The 16,547-nt window shown below is 54.1% G+C and overlaps 1 protein-coding gene across 1 annotated transcript in view; it reads left to right on the forward strand.

The window, feature by feature from the left end:
* The window catches only part of CUEDC1 (CUE domain containing 1), a 16,429-nt gene extending 257 nt beyond the window's left edge, over window positions 1-16,172 (forward strand). Inside the window, exons 3-11 of the mRNA XM_042782155.1 lie at window positions 13-269; window positions 4,196-4,323; window positions 9,578-9,704; window positions 10,578-10,773; window positions 11,708-11,791; window positions 13,648-13,719; window positions 14,548-14,641; window positions 15,248-15,306; window positions 16,105-16,172. Of these exons, the coding sequence (XP_042638089.1) occupies window positions 13-269; window positions 4,196-4,323; window positions 9,578-9,704; window positions 10,578-10,773; window positions 11,708-11,791; window positions 13,648-13,719; window positions 14,548-14,641; window positions 15,248-15,306; window positions 16,105-16,172 (1,085 nt within the window). The remainder of the gene's footprint in view (window positions 1-12; window positions 270-4,195; window positions 4,324-9,577; window positions 9,705-10,577; window positions 10,774-11,707; window positions 11,792-13,647; window positions 13,720-14,547; window positions 14,642-15,247; window positions 15,307-16,104) is intronic.
* Window positions 16,173-16,547: the final 375 nt, after the last annotated feature.

Raw genomic sequence — 16,547 nt, forward strand, 5'->3', positions numbered from 1 at the left:
CCGCCACCACCACCGCCACCGCCACCGCGCAGGAGCTCAACAACAGCCGGCCGGCCCGCCAGGTGCGCCGGCTCGAGTTCAACCAGGCCATGGACGACTTCAAGACCATGTTCCCCAACATGGACTACGACATCATCGAGTGTGTGCTGCGCGCCAACAGCGGCGCCGTGGATGCCACCATCGACCAGCTGCTGCAGATGAACCTAGATGGAGGTGGAGGCAGCGTCTACGAGGACAGCTCCGACTCTGAGGACAGCATCCCGCCGGAGGTAGGTGGTTCACCATGCACTCCAGCAACTGTGTACACCTCTTAGAGAGGGTTAATCCCCTTCCTGGGTTCTAACTGGAACCTTTATTTCTCCTAAGGAATCCTTACCCAAGCCCATCAGGCATCCATTCAGCGATCCCCGAGCACCTTCTCAGTGGTGCACCAGGCTCAGTGCTAGCTCCTATCAAAATCTCTGAGCTTGTTAAAAATGCACATGCCTGGGCCTTGCCCCATACTACTGAATTCCAGTCACCAGGTTTGGGACCCTGTAATCTGTTTTTCAAGGATTTTTCTTGAACCTCTGCACTGGGTATCCACGTAAGTTAAGTCAGACAAAGTTTCTGCCCTCATGGCGCTCACAGTCCAGTGGGGAACCGAGGCAAGAGTCAGGCAGTGACAGCTCTGCGTGGAAAGTGCAGTGAGGGGAGAATTAGACGCAGTGGAGAAGCTTCCCAGAGGGAGATGGCTCAGCTGAGACCCCAAGGAGAGTGACAAGTGCCAGAGAGGGTGTGCAGGAAAGGGACGGCTCACAGGAAGGCACAGAGGTGACACAGAATGTGTGTGACTCGGTAGGAAACTGGCAGCAGGTCCATTTGTCAGGATCCTAGATTAGGAGGAGACAGATATTTGGGCCTTACACTGTTGGCCCCTTGTTCTGCTGGCCCTGCTGATGAGAGAATGAGTGGGGCCCTAGGATATCCCTAGTGTGCTGCTGAAAGGGGTGAGGTATCAGCTCTGCCCATTCAGTCCTTCTGACCACACAGAGGTGCAAGCCAGCAATACCCAAGCAGTCCTGCTCCCCGCTCTCCAGGGAGGTGGCTAGGGGCGAGGGGGCTACCCACTGCCTGTCGGGGATGACCATCCCTCCTCTGTCCCCACAGTACCTGCAGTGCTTGGTGCAGAAGAGACGAGGCACACGGAGTCTCTGTTAGGGTCACTGCCTGTCGGGGTGCGTGGACATGCCGCCATAGGCAAGATGGAAGGACCCAGCAGATGGGATTTAACTGTGCTCTTTATTAAGTCCCAGCCTGTGCTGGGTACTATCCTAAATGCTTTTGATTTATTATCTGATTTCCACAAACTTAGGTGGCATGATTATCATTACCCTCATTTCTAGTAAGAAAACTGAGACTCCAAGTCCTCCACACAGCCCTGCAGTTGGCCACTCTCCATCAGTCAGATCCACTTTGGAAAAGAGGGGTTGGGGTGAGTGCTGTGTGTGTGTTTGCAGAAAGGTTACAGGTCTGTGCAGCCTTGGCCCTTTCAACAGTTGCAATTTGTTCAGACAGTCTGGCAGGTAGAGTAATGTTTCCTCCTTTAACTGTGGCACCCACAGTCTTGTGGTCCTCCAGGAGGCTTCACTATTCCCTGGGAAGGGCTGCCACGTGTGTGCTTCTGTTTTGCTAAGAATCTTGCTTTCCAGATTGCGCCCCTTCTCAGCAGCCCCCTGCTTTTGGCTGGCTCCCCAGCCCCCTACCTTTGGAGCTCTGCCTGTGCCCATCGGCTGGCAATTCCTGAGCCAGCAGAAACTGCTTCGGAAAATTTATGAGCAGCAGCTGGAATGCCAATAAGTGCTGACTGGAAAAAGGCCCCTCTCTGGGGCTGATGGATGGTGGGCTGGCCTGAGGGATATCCTCGATGCGGAGAAATAGCTCCTGTCAGAGAAATGGCCCAGACCCTGCCCCCCAGAGCACCTGGCAGGCATCCATCACCCACACTGAGTTAAGCCAGGAGGCTGCAGGGCTGAAAACTTCAGCACCTTTAGAGCCAGGAGAACAACCGCTCTGTGGCTGCTGAGGGTAGGGAGGCGGGGCAGGAGGCGGTGGCCAGAGACGGCTGGGGTTACTCTCCCTGGAGACGTGGGATCAGCCTTTCTTTCCGGAGCGTGTCTGGCCCACCGCCTGCTGCCTTGACATTTCCCATTCTGGTCCAGGAGCCTCCACTGAACGTCTGGTTCCTGCAGCCCCAGGAGGCTGCACAGACTAGTGGGAGGGGCCTCCTGATGTGGCCTGGAGGGTCTGCCTTAGAGAAAACCCTTCTGCGGGTTTCCTCTGCAAACCAATCCTGTTGAACTCTTCTCTCCTCCTCACCCATCTCCCTCAGACCAGCCTCAGTGGGAACAGGCTAGGCTGGCCACCGAGGGAAGAGAGAGCTCGGTCTCCAGGAGCTGCCTCCATGCCACAGCCTGGAATGTGTCTCTCAGAGCAGTAGGGGCTGGGAAGTGGGGAGTGTGGGCCGGGGGTACACAGCAGAAAATTCTTGTGAGCCCCTCCTGTGCTGGTACAGTGTCAGGCACCAGGGACACATCACTGGATAGGAGCGGACCTTCCAACAGTCTCTGTCTGCTTTTCCTCTTGTGGAAATTTGGAGTGATGGCTACATTTTTCTTTTCTTGCAAAAGCATCTGTTTAAATACTTTCCGCCTCAGAGGAAGGAATGTTAGTGCATTCCAGGGCGGGAGGCCACCTGGGGTTGGGCTGGGGTGTGTGTGTGTGTGTGTGTGTGTACACGCTCCTGTGTGCTCACCCACCCTCTTGCTAGGGTGTCCCTGTAAGTCTCTGTGTGCCTGGGCAAAGCTGGGCTCAAGGCAGAGGTGTGCCTGCATGGCCCATACCAGCCCAGGCTTATGTAGTAGTAGTTCTAGCAATGACTTCTGCTAACTCACTTGGGATTCAAACTTGGGGCCTGGTGACTATAGTGCTGATTGACAGCCTCTGAGCCCTTTGCTTTCTGAGAACCCTCTGAGGGCCTGGCCATGTTCTCTGGCCTTGGAGGAGATGGGAACAGAGCTGTGGAGAGGAGGGGAGAGGTGCAGGAGGCTGCTTGGGGCATCTCCTGGTTGGTGGCTGCCTCCTGCTCCAGGCTGCTCTGTGGACCTCTGGGAAGGGTCCACATCAGCCCAGGTAGCAGGAACACCTGCCTTTGCCCAGCACGGCCTCTCCCTGCCCCTCTTCCTGGCTCCTAGATGGAAGAGAGGAGTAGGGAGGGAGAGCAGGCATCCTGAGCGCCTTCCCTGCCACTGTCTGTCCTGAAAATCCCACCTGGGTGTGCAGGCAGTGCACCTGAAAGAGGGACCCTCACTGGGGAGTCAGGAGACCAAGGTCCAAGCTGAAGACTCGGTTTTAAAAACAGAACATGGCTTTTGCCATTTCTCTCAGTCCTCATCTGTAAAATAGGTATACTGATCCATATCCTGAGATGACAGGTTAGTTGAGGCTAAGGTGAGATGATAACATGTGGAAGTACTTTGAGAGAGGATTTCAATGTCATTTTTTAAAAAAACAATTGAAGTTATTTATTAAAAATAACACACAACCTGAAGAGTGTGCGAATTACAAGTGTGCTGCTTACTGTGTTCACAGAGTACACACACCTGGAATCCCCCCTACGCTTCTTCCCATCCTTACCCACCCCCACAAAGGTCCCCACTGCTCTCACTTCTGTTGTGTGTGTTGTTTTGCCCGTTTTTGAACCTTATTTAGATGGATAGTGCTGCTATGAACATTCTTTGGGGACGTGTATTTTGATGTCTGCTAAGTGTGTTGGAAGTGAGGGTCAGAGGTCGCCATGTGTTCCGCTTTAGCCAGTACAGCCAGACGTTTTACAGAGCATCTGTGTCAGTTCATCTTCCCACCAGCAAGTGCACAAGCATTCTCTTGCTGCACATCTTTGCCCATAAACTAAGGTAATCTCACTGCCATCAAGTCAATTCACAGCGACCTCCGTTGGGGTTTCGAGGCTGTCAATCTTTGCGGAAGTAGATGGCCCATCTTCCCTCCACAGAGTGGCTGGTGGGTCTGAGCCGATGACCTTCTGGTGAGCAGCCAAATGCCTTTTCCACTATGCCACCATTCTTGCTATTATCTGCATGTTCTTTAAATTCCAGGAAATATTGTTAATGTTTCTCCTTTGTTGTCTCTCACATAGGTCTTAGAAAGGACTTTAGAACCTGATAGCTCTGATGAAGAGCCCCCGCCGGTGTACTCCCCCCCAGCCTACCATATGCACGTGTTCGACAGGCCTTACCCTCTGGCGCCCCCTACTCCACCTCCAAGGTGAGAATTGATCGTTTCAGAGCACAGGGTGGTGGGGAAGGGGATCAGAGGCTGGGGTGAGTACAAAAACATTTGGGAACTTGGCTGGACCCCACTATGATTCCACCAAAACCAGGCCTCTACTGAAGCAAGAGGCGTTTTAGCTAGACCCCCAAAGAGAACTTTCAGAATTAAGAATTACAAGAGAAACATTTTCTGAATTCCTACTGTGTGCTAGGTGCTATGCTGAACATGACAAAGTCTTAGCCTCTGCTTTTTGGGAACTTGTGTCAAGTGAGATGTCAGAGGGGGAATGACAAAAGCATGGAAGACATTTTCCCACTCTAGCTCATGGCAGACATTACTAATTGATCACTGTGCTCTTTCCTGCTGAGTCAAGATGGGACTGCAGAATCCTTGTCAACACAGCGCTCCCAGACATTCATCAGCAATTAATGGAATGGAAGTCTATTTGTCATACTTGGCCTAGGGATGTTGTGGAGGATTTTTAAGCACTGGGAAAAAGCTGCTTTTTCTAGGATGCTTTGATAACTGGAGACAGGAAAGAAGATTAGTAGGTCTCTGGAGATTTCTTCCAGATCAGACCCTGTAATTTGCAAGATTAAAATGCAGCTAGACGCCAGCAGGCTCCCATGGGTCTCTGAGGTGGCTTGTTGTTCTGGGCTCCATGTGTGTGGTGGAGCCCAGGAGTCGCTTCTTTATCCTAGAGCCACTGTTCCTTAGAATAACAGGCCTAGAGTGGTGAAGGTTGAGGGGAGCTGATGGGACAGGGGACTTGCCATAGTGCGTCTTCCTTTGTGGGCATGTCGGGAGCCCCAGAGCAGTGGTTGCAGAGAACCGTGTCATCACACAGGCATAGATAACAATAACAGCTGCCTTTTACTAAAGCTCTTCCAGGACCGGAAATTGACAAGGTTCCTTCTCTGTACCATCACATTTGAATTGACTGACAACCTGGGAGGCAGCTGCTGTTGTCATTGTCCCCATTTTACAGATGAGGAAACAGCTCCAGAGATACTTCATAGCTTCCGCCAGGGCTACATAGTTGAGATTTGAACCCAGGTCAGACTGGCCCCAAAGCTAATGCTCTTTGCTGCTGAGTCTTGTCTTCTCCCTAATGAGAAAAATCTCTGATTGCAGCTTAGGGAACTGAGAGAGACCTAGAAAGTTCCAGAGGATGGGGGGGGCAGTGTTTTGAGCCAGGTTTTGAATAGTGAGGGTCCTTCCTTTAACATAAGCAGTCCCAGGAGATGGCAGGCTATGCTGGGGTGGGAGGGTAAGTGGGTGGGTCTAGGTGAGACTTTGGCAGGGCTTGCAGCCTGGGACCAAATGGTATTCCTTGGATCTTAATATTCTAAGATCCTTTGGCAAAGACTTCAGTTCCTGTTAGGCAGAGTGATTCTGCCTGTTTTTCAAGGGCAAACTGAGGCCATAAGAGAATCCTCGGGTAACGTCCTGGCCATGTCTTCCTCCCCTGCTCTGGTTGGGTGCTCAGCCCACTGTGGGTGGGATGAGGCTGAGGGCCAGGGGCAGTGCAGCCCCAGTGGTAGGGGGCGGATAGACCTTAGCAGTAGACTAAGGTTCAAGAGACCTTATTCAGACCCTGTGGACTTCAGCCAGTTACTGCCCTTGCTTGAGCCTCGGGGGCCTGCCCAGACTGGGGAGAGGAGCAAGAATTGTGAAGTCAGACAGAATGGGCTGCTCTCTCCACCCACTTCCTTAGCTGCCTAACTTCTGATTCTCCAGGTGCCTCTTCTGGTGGTCTTTGGCTCATTCCTTAACCTCTCTAAGCTTTGTCTGTCTCGTCTGTGAAAAGGGAGTAACAGCACTGTTAGCAATACTGCATGAGATGTGTGTGGAGCACTCAGCACAGGGCCAGGTATGGACCAACCTGCAGTCAGTGCTTACTTCTTCATGCTCCCTGGCTGGACTGGCTGGTCTCTGAGTTGAGCTGTAACAATGAACACTGAGACAAAGGTCGAGGCTTTCCCCAGAGGCCAGTGTCTAGAAGAGGCATGACTAGCCCTTGTGCACATGTGCCTCTGCCCAAAGGTGGCCCAGCTCAGCCCAGATCTACCCCTAGGCCATCTCCCCCAGGCCTCATTGAGTTCCTCCATCTACAGCATTTATTTCCAGCATTGGTTGAATCACTTGCAGTATGGTGTTGCTGACTGTGAATAGGTATTTGATGCAAAGATGCATCCAGCACTGCCTTGTTCTCGGAGGAGATCAGAGTCTGGATGGGAAGGCCTGCACACTGGGGAGGGGGGAGGTTGGAGAAAGGCTACCTACTGATGTCCCAGCTGCAACCTGAAGGACACACACAGGTTAGTTAGGTGAAGCAGAGGACAGGCAGGCATTCCAGGAAAAGGAAACAACTTGTGCAAAGGCCTGGAGGCAGGAAAGGAGGAGCCACTGGGGGACTCCAGCAGGTACCAAATGGGGAATGGGAGGGAGGCTGGAGAGGCAGGCTGATCATGGCAGAGGGTTGGGGGAGTGTGGGGTGGGAAACGGACTTGAGGGTTCTCCACACAGCTTCAGCCTTATCCTTGGGGTGGGGGGGCACTCTAGCGATTTAAACTGGAGAATGATGAGGTGATCAGGTTAGAGTTTGAGGAAACTCCTTTTGGCTGCTGGGTGTGATCAGATTTGAATGAGATGGTGTGGGATGGGAGGCAGTGGTAGGAGTGGCCTGGCCTCCTGCCACCCCCAGTCATTGGGGTGCTTGTGAGACTGCAGAAAGGGCAGACTTGGGGAATTTGGGCACTGCCCTTTTGAGGCACTGGAAGTGATCCCAGGGGAGTGTGCCTGGAGTGCCCGGAGCTGGGCCAGACAGTCTGTGTGTGCCCCAGGTCAGGACCTGGGCTCCTGTGTCTACTCTTCACCAAAAGTCCTGCCTGGAAGGTCTGTCTCTGAAACCCTTCTCAGGTCTCAAGTACTGTGGGTAAACTTGGGTAGGTGTAGGGAGGTAAAATAGGGGTCCAAGTTCTAGTTTCAGGGTCCAGGAGCAGAGACTTAGGGCCAGGAGATCTTCCCTGGCCGTATCCCTCCTTCCCATCCCCCCAGCCTGTCTCTCCCTCCCTTGCTCTGAATGAAACCCAGAGGGACCCTCCATGCAGGCCGCCTGCTGTTTTTCCATTGAAATTACACCCTTGGAAGTTTTTTATTTGCCTTTCAGCTCATTTCTGACATTCCTTTCTGACCACAATGGAGCTAGTTGCTGGGGCTGCCTGTGCTCAGGGCCCCCAGCTCGCTCCCTTGTGCAGCTGCAAACTGACCTCATCCCTGTCGCTGCCAAAGGGCTGAGAGGGGCGGGCCTGTCCTTCCTTCAGCACCACAACCCAGCCCCTAGGGGCCTTAGGCTGAGGACCCAGGAAACCTCAGGTCTCTCAGTAGACACAGTGGCTCACTCACTTCCATTGAGTAGGACTCATAGAGACCCCTCTTGGGTTTCCAAAGCTGTAAATCTTTATGGGAGCAAACTGCCTCATCTTTCTCTTGCAGAGTGGCTGGTAGGTTTGAGTTGCTGACCTGGTGAGCAGCCAAATGCCTTAACCACTACACCAGTAGAGCTCCTGAGACAGACAAAGTGGCTAGAGAGGTCCAAATGCAACTCTGGAGTCTCTCTCCGCAGCCTTCTCAGTGTGGGTGAATTGGGGATGGGCACCTATGTCCCGGCTGGAGACACTGAAGTCCAAGGAAGAGTGGGAACTCTGGAGAGGATTTCTCTCTGCTGTAGCCAGAGGTGGGAGCTAAGGGTACTCAGTGGAGCTGCGAGTCCTGGAGAGAACATGCTCTCCCCACCTCTCCAGCCCTGGGGAATATGGGCCCTCAACAATGAGAAAAGCAGCATGGTGATGCAGAAGGACATCTGGGTGGGAGACCGGGTTGGGATGGGAGCTCGGGCGTGCCCCTGTGTGCAGGGCGAGGGCGGATGAGGCGTGCTGCGGTGCTGCGGCCAGGGTTCCCCTGGCTCCAGTCCGTACAGAGCTGATCTCCCACCGAGCACTTAGCAGCTTGTTATCCCGTCTGCTGCCGCCCCCGCCCCTCCCCCCGCCCAGCTACCCGCCTAAAATAGAAAAGGAAAGGAAATTATTTCCACAGTCAGTGGCAGCCCGGAAAAGCTCCCCTCCAGTGAGGGGGCGGCCGGGATCCCTGGAGCTGGAGACCAAATCAAAGCCAGGCCGAGAACGAGCGGCCCCGACTGCCTCGGGCCTGGGCTGCCTCTGTGTGTCATTTTCCTGATTCAGCAGAACACGTGTTCTGTGGTTGCCACGCTGCAGGCTGCTGAGGCACTGTGGGGAGCCCCTGCCTGACCAGGCTGCCCTGAGGGGCAGGGCGGGAACTAGGGGTCAGGGAGGGTTTGTGCCACTCACCCCTGTTCCTCTCCTCCCCCTGCTGCGCTGTTGACCTCTGCAGAGGCAGGGACCTCCTGCAATTCACCTTGCCAGTGAAGAGCAGCACTGGAGCGCCACTTGTCTCTGAAAATCTGGGACCATCGTCCCTTCTGCTGTCATGTCTGCATGTGCCTTTTCAGAATCCTGTTCAAGACAGTCTCATGAGGGGCTCTGGGATATCTGGGGAGGGAGGTGACAGTTTCTAGTTGAGGGAACCACGGTCTGGCCCAAGCCCATCCTTTGGTGTGGCTAAACCAGAACTGGAACCCAGAGCTGCCCTACTCTCCCTCCAGTCTGCACTTTCTTGGTGCCGGTTATCTCTAGGGGATCTAAGTGTCCTCACCTCCCACACCCCCCTTCTCCAGCAAGCTGGCAGGCTGGCTGTTGGTGGTTCACACATCCATTCATTTGGCCCACACCTGTCACTCAGCAGCCCTGAGCTCAGTGCTAGGTGCTAGGAAGATGAACATAGGATATGCTGCTCCCTGCTGTCATTAGAGGATGTTCATAAACATCTAAGGTTAAATCCACAACCTTCACGGTAGACTGCGAACAGAGTTCTCTAGGCCTAGAGACCGGAGCTGAGTGATTGAAGAGCAGTTCATGGCACAGCGGGTGTCCAAGCTGGAATGGAAGAGCTGAGCCCGGGGAGTTCTCTGGAAGCTTGATTCCAGAGTCTCCCGCAGTGAGATAGAGCACTGGGCCTTTGCCCTGGAGGCAGCTGGGGCCAGGGGAAGTTTCTGAGCAGCAGTGCGAATGAAGCAGGATCCCATCTGCCTGGGGACCTGGCATGATGGGCGGGAGACCTATGTTTTGGCCTGACTGCTCCCTCCTCACTGTCGCCTCCCACCCCCCAGGATCGATGTGCTAGGTTCCAGCCCCCCTTCAAGTCAGAGGCGCTATAGGAACTGGAACCCACCACTGCTGGGCAACCTCCCAGATGACTTTCTCCGTATCCTGCCCCAGCAATTGGACAGCATACAGGTAACAGCGACTGTTCCCCACCTTTTATGTCCACTTGCCAGCCTAGCATCTCTGTTTTGCCATCTGAGGCCAACATAGCTTGTGCCAACCAGTTGCCCTTCCTGATTTTGAAGCCCAGGTTGAGCTATTTTTATCACCCTGGCTTTGTAGGGAAAGAACTGTTGTTGTTATGGGCCGTCAAGTCGAATCCGACTCATAGTGACCCCTCCTTGAGTTTCTGAGGCAGTATCACTACAGAAGTAGATTGCCCAACCTTCCTCCCAAGGAGTGGCTGGTGGGTTTGAACCGCCAGCCTTCTGGTTAGCAGTCAGATGCCTTAGGCACTACGGCACCAGAGCTTAGTGAACCAAAAATCTCACTTCCTGGCTGGGCCTGGCTTCCTGTTTCCCCCAGTGAAGGTGACAGTCTTAAGGAGGTTCTCTGATTACAGCCATCACCCCAGGCTGGAAGGGGTAGGGGCATGAAGTAGCGAGTGACAGAGGGATACCTCCTCTCTCCTGGGAAAGTGTGGGTAGCTTTTCCCCAGATGTTGGCATGTCTTAATGTGCTCAGGCAGAAGGAAGGGGTTTTACTATGAGGCAGCCAGTGCAGGGAGTCCACGTGTAGGCTACTGAGCTGTCTGCAAATCACTTTTCAGGACTAGTCAGCATGTGGATGAAGGGATGGAGTGGTTCAAGGTGGGGAGGAAAAATCATATGTAAGCCCTGGCTGCTCCCCTCCCCCCAAAGGACTCTGGCCCTTAAGTTGGATTTTGGTTGATGACTAGATCATAGTAGGAGATGCAGGCCCCTGGGCAGGGATAACTGGGACGTGTACACCCAGGGGTGCATGGATGTGTTTGCAACATGTGTCCACTCTTGCTTTCCTTCTCAGGGTAACTCAGGGGGATCCAAACCTGTGAGTGGAGAGGGAGGCCCTCCCCCGGCAGGGGCTGGGGTGGGCACCCGAGACCAGGAGAGCCGCTGGAAGCAGTACCTGGAGGATGAGAGGATCGCGCTGTTCCTACAGAATGAAGAGTTCATGAAGGAGCTGCAGCGCAACCGCGACTTCCTCCTGGCCCTGGAGAGAGGTGGGGCACCAGCTGGGGGCGCTGCAGCTGCTTCTTCAGGGCTGCGCAAGGGCATGGATTTTGGCTTTAGTCTGAGGGCTCAGGAGAGGCCAAGGGCGCCAGCCACACACTTCCTGATAAAACATGCCCCCCACCAAGTTATCCTTGTAGGAGTCCCAGAATTCTCCCAAGGGGGACTTGAATCACTAGTCACCCCCTTTTTCTCCCCAGGGATTCAGGGGAAGAGGGCTGTGCCCCTTTATGCTCTCTTCTTCCCCTCTGCATGTCTGCTCTGTGCCAGGCCCAGCACTAGGTGACCACTGGGGATAAAGAGCACTGCTCTTCTTTGCCAAGGGCCAGCCACCAGGGCAGAGATGATGTAGCTGGAGCTCTGGGGACAGAATGACTGGGGTCACAGGTGCCAGAGCGGGTTGGCTCCCTGAGCAGAGCAGAGGTTCTTGAGTTTTTTAGGGAGTAGGTTGTCCTTGGGCAAGAGGCCCTACTCCCCAGCCTGGCTCCTCTGCTCTTCTTCAGGGTGGGAGTGTGCTTGGGGTGGGGTACAGGGAGAGGGCTCTGGGAGGTCGGTCTGGAGTACATGAGGGTCAGTGTGAAAGCGTGTGTGTGTGTGACTGGGGAGGAACGAGGGTGTGCAGGGAAAACTCTGGACAAAAGGGAGGAGGCCCAGTGCTGGTCCCAGCTCTGCAGGTTTTCCTTTTATGTGAGGGGGTTGGACTGTCTGATCTCTCAGGGTAGGGTCCTTCTAATTCTGACATTCTAATGTTCCCGATGTTAGGGCAATGGTTTCTGTGTTCTCTCTGATTCTTTCAGAGCCCGGGGAAGGTGTGTGCATGGATGTTTTGGGGGGTGTGCTTGTATGTGATTCCTGCATCTCAGCCGAGTGTGCCCCTGGGAGCGAGGAACTAACTTCTCTGACTGAAACATGGTCTTTTTCCAGATCGATTGAAATACGAGTCCCAGAAATCCAAATCCAGCAGCGCGGTAGTCGGAAACGACTTTGGCTTTCCTTCTCCTGCCCCAGGTAACCTTGGCTTCTTGGGAGAGCCGTCCTGACGGGTCTAGGGACTCAAGCCCCACCTTCCCTTTGCAGAACTGGAGCTTGAGGGTAGAGTGAAGAAAAGGAAGAACAGAAGCCTTTTCTACCCTAAAATACACAGAGTGTGGGGTCTGGAGGGCAGGGTTCTGCCCCACCTCCATGCCACTATGGAGTGAGACGGCCCCTCCTCTTAGTAGCCCTGAGTTTAAGCCTCCCCAACGTTGCCCACAGATGCCATCGACTAGTACAGGTTGACGAAACTCCTCAGAGGTACCTGTGGCCCTGTTCCAAATAATGTCCCATGGAGGAGCAGGGGCACAGAGGACAGGGAGATTTAAAGGCTTGGTCTGCACCCTAAGGGAGCTTCTGGTCTTTTAGGGACTGCAGGAGACACATGTCCAAGAACCAGGTAGAGCAAACCAGCAAAGTTGAGAAGAGCTGGATGACCGCTAATGCATGAAGGGAAGAGGGGCAGGGTTAATCTGGAAAGGGGATCGTTCACTCACTTACTCATTCATTTATTCATTAGCTGGAAATATCTGCTATGTGCTCTGTCCTAGATATTGAAGGGGGAGAATTTTGAGTTTGGGGTACCTGGTGGTGAGAGGCAGGAGCCCTAGCCAACTGAGGGAGCTTTGGGAGTAGCAGTGGTGTGTGCTGCTGTTGGGAAGCGTGGACTAGAGAGGGGGCCTGGAGCTGGGGACGAGGAGCAGGGAGGCCCGGCTCCACACTCGACACCCGGACTCTGTGCCTGTGTGTGTGTGCTTGTTTCCCCACTCCCCAGCTGCCCACCTCGGGGAAAAGCTTAGCAGCTTTGGTTTGGAAGGGACTTTGCAATATGAGGTGGGATGGGGGTGGGGTGGGGTGGGGTGGAGGAGCGGAGCTCAGCTGATCCCAGCTCAGAGTAAATCCCTAGGAACTGATTTGTAAGCAACAGGCGGAGCTTAGCCCTTCCCCCCAGACAGGAATCGAAGGGTTTTAAGAGAGTCTCCTGTCCTTGATCCCAAATTAACTAGAGACGCCAGCACTGTTGAGGTGGATCAGAATGACTCAAAGGGGACTTAGCAGGCAAGGTGACCCTGGATGAGCCGAATTGCGGGAGGGAGACCAGGACCTTCAGAAGGGCAGCGAGAGATCCACGCAGGCGCTGAGCGAGCAGGGAGGCTCTGGGGCAGAGGACACGGAGTTCTGACTTTGGGACTAGCCCCAGTCTCCTTCCTACTTACTCATCGTCTGATGGGTCAGGAACTGTGTCTGGGAGGGAGAGGCTGACTCTGGAAGGAAAGAGACGGGAGTCTCTGCCAGTGAATACTCTGTGCCAGGCACTTCTGCCTCATTCAACTCACAGCCGTGGAAGTGGAAGACGAGGGCCGGCAAGCGCTGGGGGCAGGGCAGCCCTGGTGTGTAGTGTGTGGTGATTTTCCTGAGGAAGTGCTCCCCCACCCATGACTGATCTCCAGCTACTGTTGTGACTTCACTGGAGTGGAGGTGGACAGTTAAGTGGACATTCGAGAGCCAGGGCAAGCTCACAGCAGACACACAGCAGACCCCGAGACTGCCCTGTTTTCACAGATAAGAAAAGCCAGGCTCTCAAGGGGAAGGAAGTGCCCTAGGACATCCCCAACTCCACCCCAATTCCCTCCTTGCTCTAAGCACCTTCCTGGTCAGCGAAACCTGCTCTTCCTTCCTCAAAAGGAAGGAAAAGTCTGCTTTAGCCACTTAAGGGACAGCCCCGACACACACACACACACACACCCCCGGCCCCCGCCTTGGCACGTTCCCTCTCCAGTCCGCCCTCAGAGACTCAAGCCTCCCATCTCAGCAGATGTTTCTCCTTCCAGGAATCAGTGAAGCCAACCCCGCTGTGTCTGAAGATGCCTTATTCAGGGACAAGTTGAAACACATGGGAAAATGTGAGTCCAGCCTCATGTCCACCTCCCCAGCTCTTCTAAGACTAGGCCTGTGGCCTCATGGGAGGGAGCCACCTAGAATTTTAAATGCAACTGACTCTTGGTGATCTGAGGTGACATTTTAATCACAGGCTGACCCCTTTGGCCTTCCTTCCTTCCTTCCCTCTACAGCTGAGTCTGGATACAAATTAAGTTTAAATCCGTGTGAGCCAGCTGTCTGCAGAAAAATAACATGCTGCTCACCCCCACCCCACTTCTAGTGCTCACCTCTCTGTGGGTTGAGGAAGGCTGGCCAGGTTGGACTCCACTCTTGCTAAGCTCACTTTCTGCCAAGGCAGGAGACCAGTGGTGTTGGTGACCCCACCCCATAAAGTCCTTCCAGCTTTGGACACCCTCACCTTAGTCTCCAACCCCCTGCCCCCCCCCCACCACCACAACAGACAGACACAGAACCATATGTGGCAGTCCTTCCAGGCTTCATTTCAAGGAAGATCTCCTGATTAGTCTCAGCCAGTTCTGAGGGGGTGGGGAGGCAGCAGCAGTGGGAAAGAAAGCCAGGATGCGTCTGTCTGTCGTCTGTCGTCTGTGAGAAGGAATACCCGGATCTTGAGCTGCCAGTAGTCCCGGGGACTGGCTCGCAGTGGTCTGTGCTGCCTCTGCAGGTGGAGACAGAGTGGAAGCCTCTAGCCTGGCATTCTCTGTGCCTGTCACCCTTCCAGCCAGGCCCCGTTACAGTGACCAGATCCTGCCCCATCCTTCCCCACACCTGGGGTGCCCCCACCTACTGTTCTGGCTCTTGAAAAAACAGCTCACAGGTGTCTCTGCCTGCAGCCACCCGGAGGAAGCTTTTTGAACTTGCGCGGGCTTTCTCAGAGAAGACCAAGATGAGGAAGTCCAAGAGGAAACACTTGTTGAAGCATCAGTCGTATCCTTCCCACCTGGGGCTGGGATGGGGGGGAAAGTAGACGCTAAGGGTGAGACCCCTACAGTGCGCCTTCCATAGGCTCTGACTGAAGTCTTATAACTTTCTCTCTGTCCCCGCCTCCACCAGTGGTCTGGGGTAATTTGTGTCTTTGGGAGAAAAATGATTTCTTTTCTGGATATCAGCACACCCTCCCCCTCACTTCTCTAGTTGAACTAAATGATCCCCACATCTTCCTGCCTCCCCCTTTCAGGCATGTAAGACCTACTTTCTCATTTTCAGTTCTTCCAGTAGAAATAAATTTTTCCACATTTTCAGCCAAACTTCCATCCATGCTTTTCAGACAGGGTCTACGATATTACAAGCTGAACAATCAAAGGATGGAAGGAAGAAAGTGGCTTCTCCATCCCCAGAGATAGGATGGGAGTGAAAGCCATTGGGCTACTCAGCTGACCTGAAGGATCAGAGGGCTTGGGGTGGCGAGTGGAAGGGCTGCTGTGGTGGAAGTCTCCTGAGTTTGGAGCAGGGAGAGGGGGTGGTGGTGACTAGCACTAGGAAGTCTGTGGCTGTGCCCACCCATCCCAGCAGTTTTCCTGAATGGCCTGCCAGGCTGGGGGCTGCGGCATCCACAGCCAATCTTCTGGATGATGTGGAGGGTCATGCTTGTGGTGAGGCTGGGACAGGGGGAGGGAGGGATTTGAACTCCTACCAGCCTTTGGTTAGAGAGGAGGTCCTGGGTGGTGCATGGTGGATCTACCAGTGGGACAGGGAGCACCCAACCTGGGGACACATCAAGGATTGGTGAGCAGGTGATCCAGAGAAGTGGAGCCTCCCTGCCTGACCCATACTGCCTCCCCTCCTCCCTCCAACCCTTGATGGGGGGCCCCAGTGCACCTCCACATAGATGTCTACCTGTAGACAAAGTGCCAGGTACTGTTTCTGGATAATACTCTTTGAGTCCTAAGGGAGCACATAGACCTAGCCACATTCTTCCCCAGACCTGGGCCTCAATTTGAGAGCCAAACACTCTGCAAATTTCCACTGTGGAGCCAGACTTTTTAACTTTCATCTAGTCCCTCCTCAAAGGTCAGAGGACTCCTTCTTAGACCCTACCAGGCCCACAGCTGAACCCTGATCCTCACCCCACAGAGCACAGGGCCCTTTGGTGGCCAGAGGACACCCTGACACAAGGGCTAGAAGGGCCTTGGAGGTCATGTGGATAGTCCAATTTCCCCATCCCACGTTACAATGAGCAGAGGACCAAAGAAGGTCTCAGAGCTCCGTGATGGAGCCAGGCCAGCATCTACTTATCCTCACCCCCACTGTGTCCTGCTGCCTCTCCCATCAGACCTACCAGCACCAACCTGGGGTTGATACGTGTCCTCTCAAGCAAAGAGGGTGGGAGAATTGGACCAATGCTCTTGCCTGCAGGGTGGAGGATGAGGCAGCTTCCCTCTGCTTTTCAGATGAAGACTTCCGGGGAAGGCGTCAGGAGGCACCCAAGGTGGAGGAAGCCCTAAGAGAAGGACAGTAAGAGGTGAGACTTGGCACCATGCTGCCCACAGACTGTCCCAGTCAACACCCAGGTGTCTTTCTAGGGGCTCAGGCAGCAGGGCAGTGCTGGTCCTGGGTTTCTTCCTTCAAAGTTGTGGTAGCAGGGGACACAGGCTTCTACAAGGGAATCAGCCTTTGCATTTATATATATATATAATCTATTCCTTTGTCAAAAGATAATCACATACCTGCTTATGCCAGCTGCATCTTGGGGCAGTGTTGTTGACCTTGAGTAGTTTACAGCCCAGTTGAGAAGGCAGTCTGACACACACAGCATAGTGAGAGGAGGAGAACTGAGATGGCCTTAACTCGGTTGTGCACACACTGAGCTCTCTCCAGTTCCCTGTGTGGGTTG

Source organism: Orycteropus afer, unplaced genomic scaffold (assembly GCF_000298275.1).
Source record: "Orycteropus afer afer isolate SDZICR_OR568_19922 unplaced genomic scaffold, OryAfe1.0 scaffold00249, whole genome shotgun sequence".
NCBI lineage: Eukaryota > Metazoa > Chordata > Mammalia > Tubulidentata > Orycteropodidae > Orycteropus > Orycteropus afer.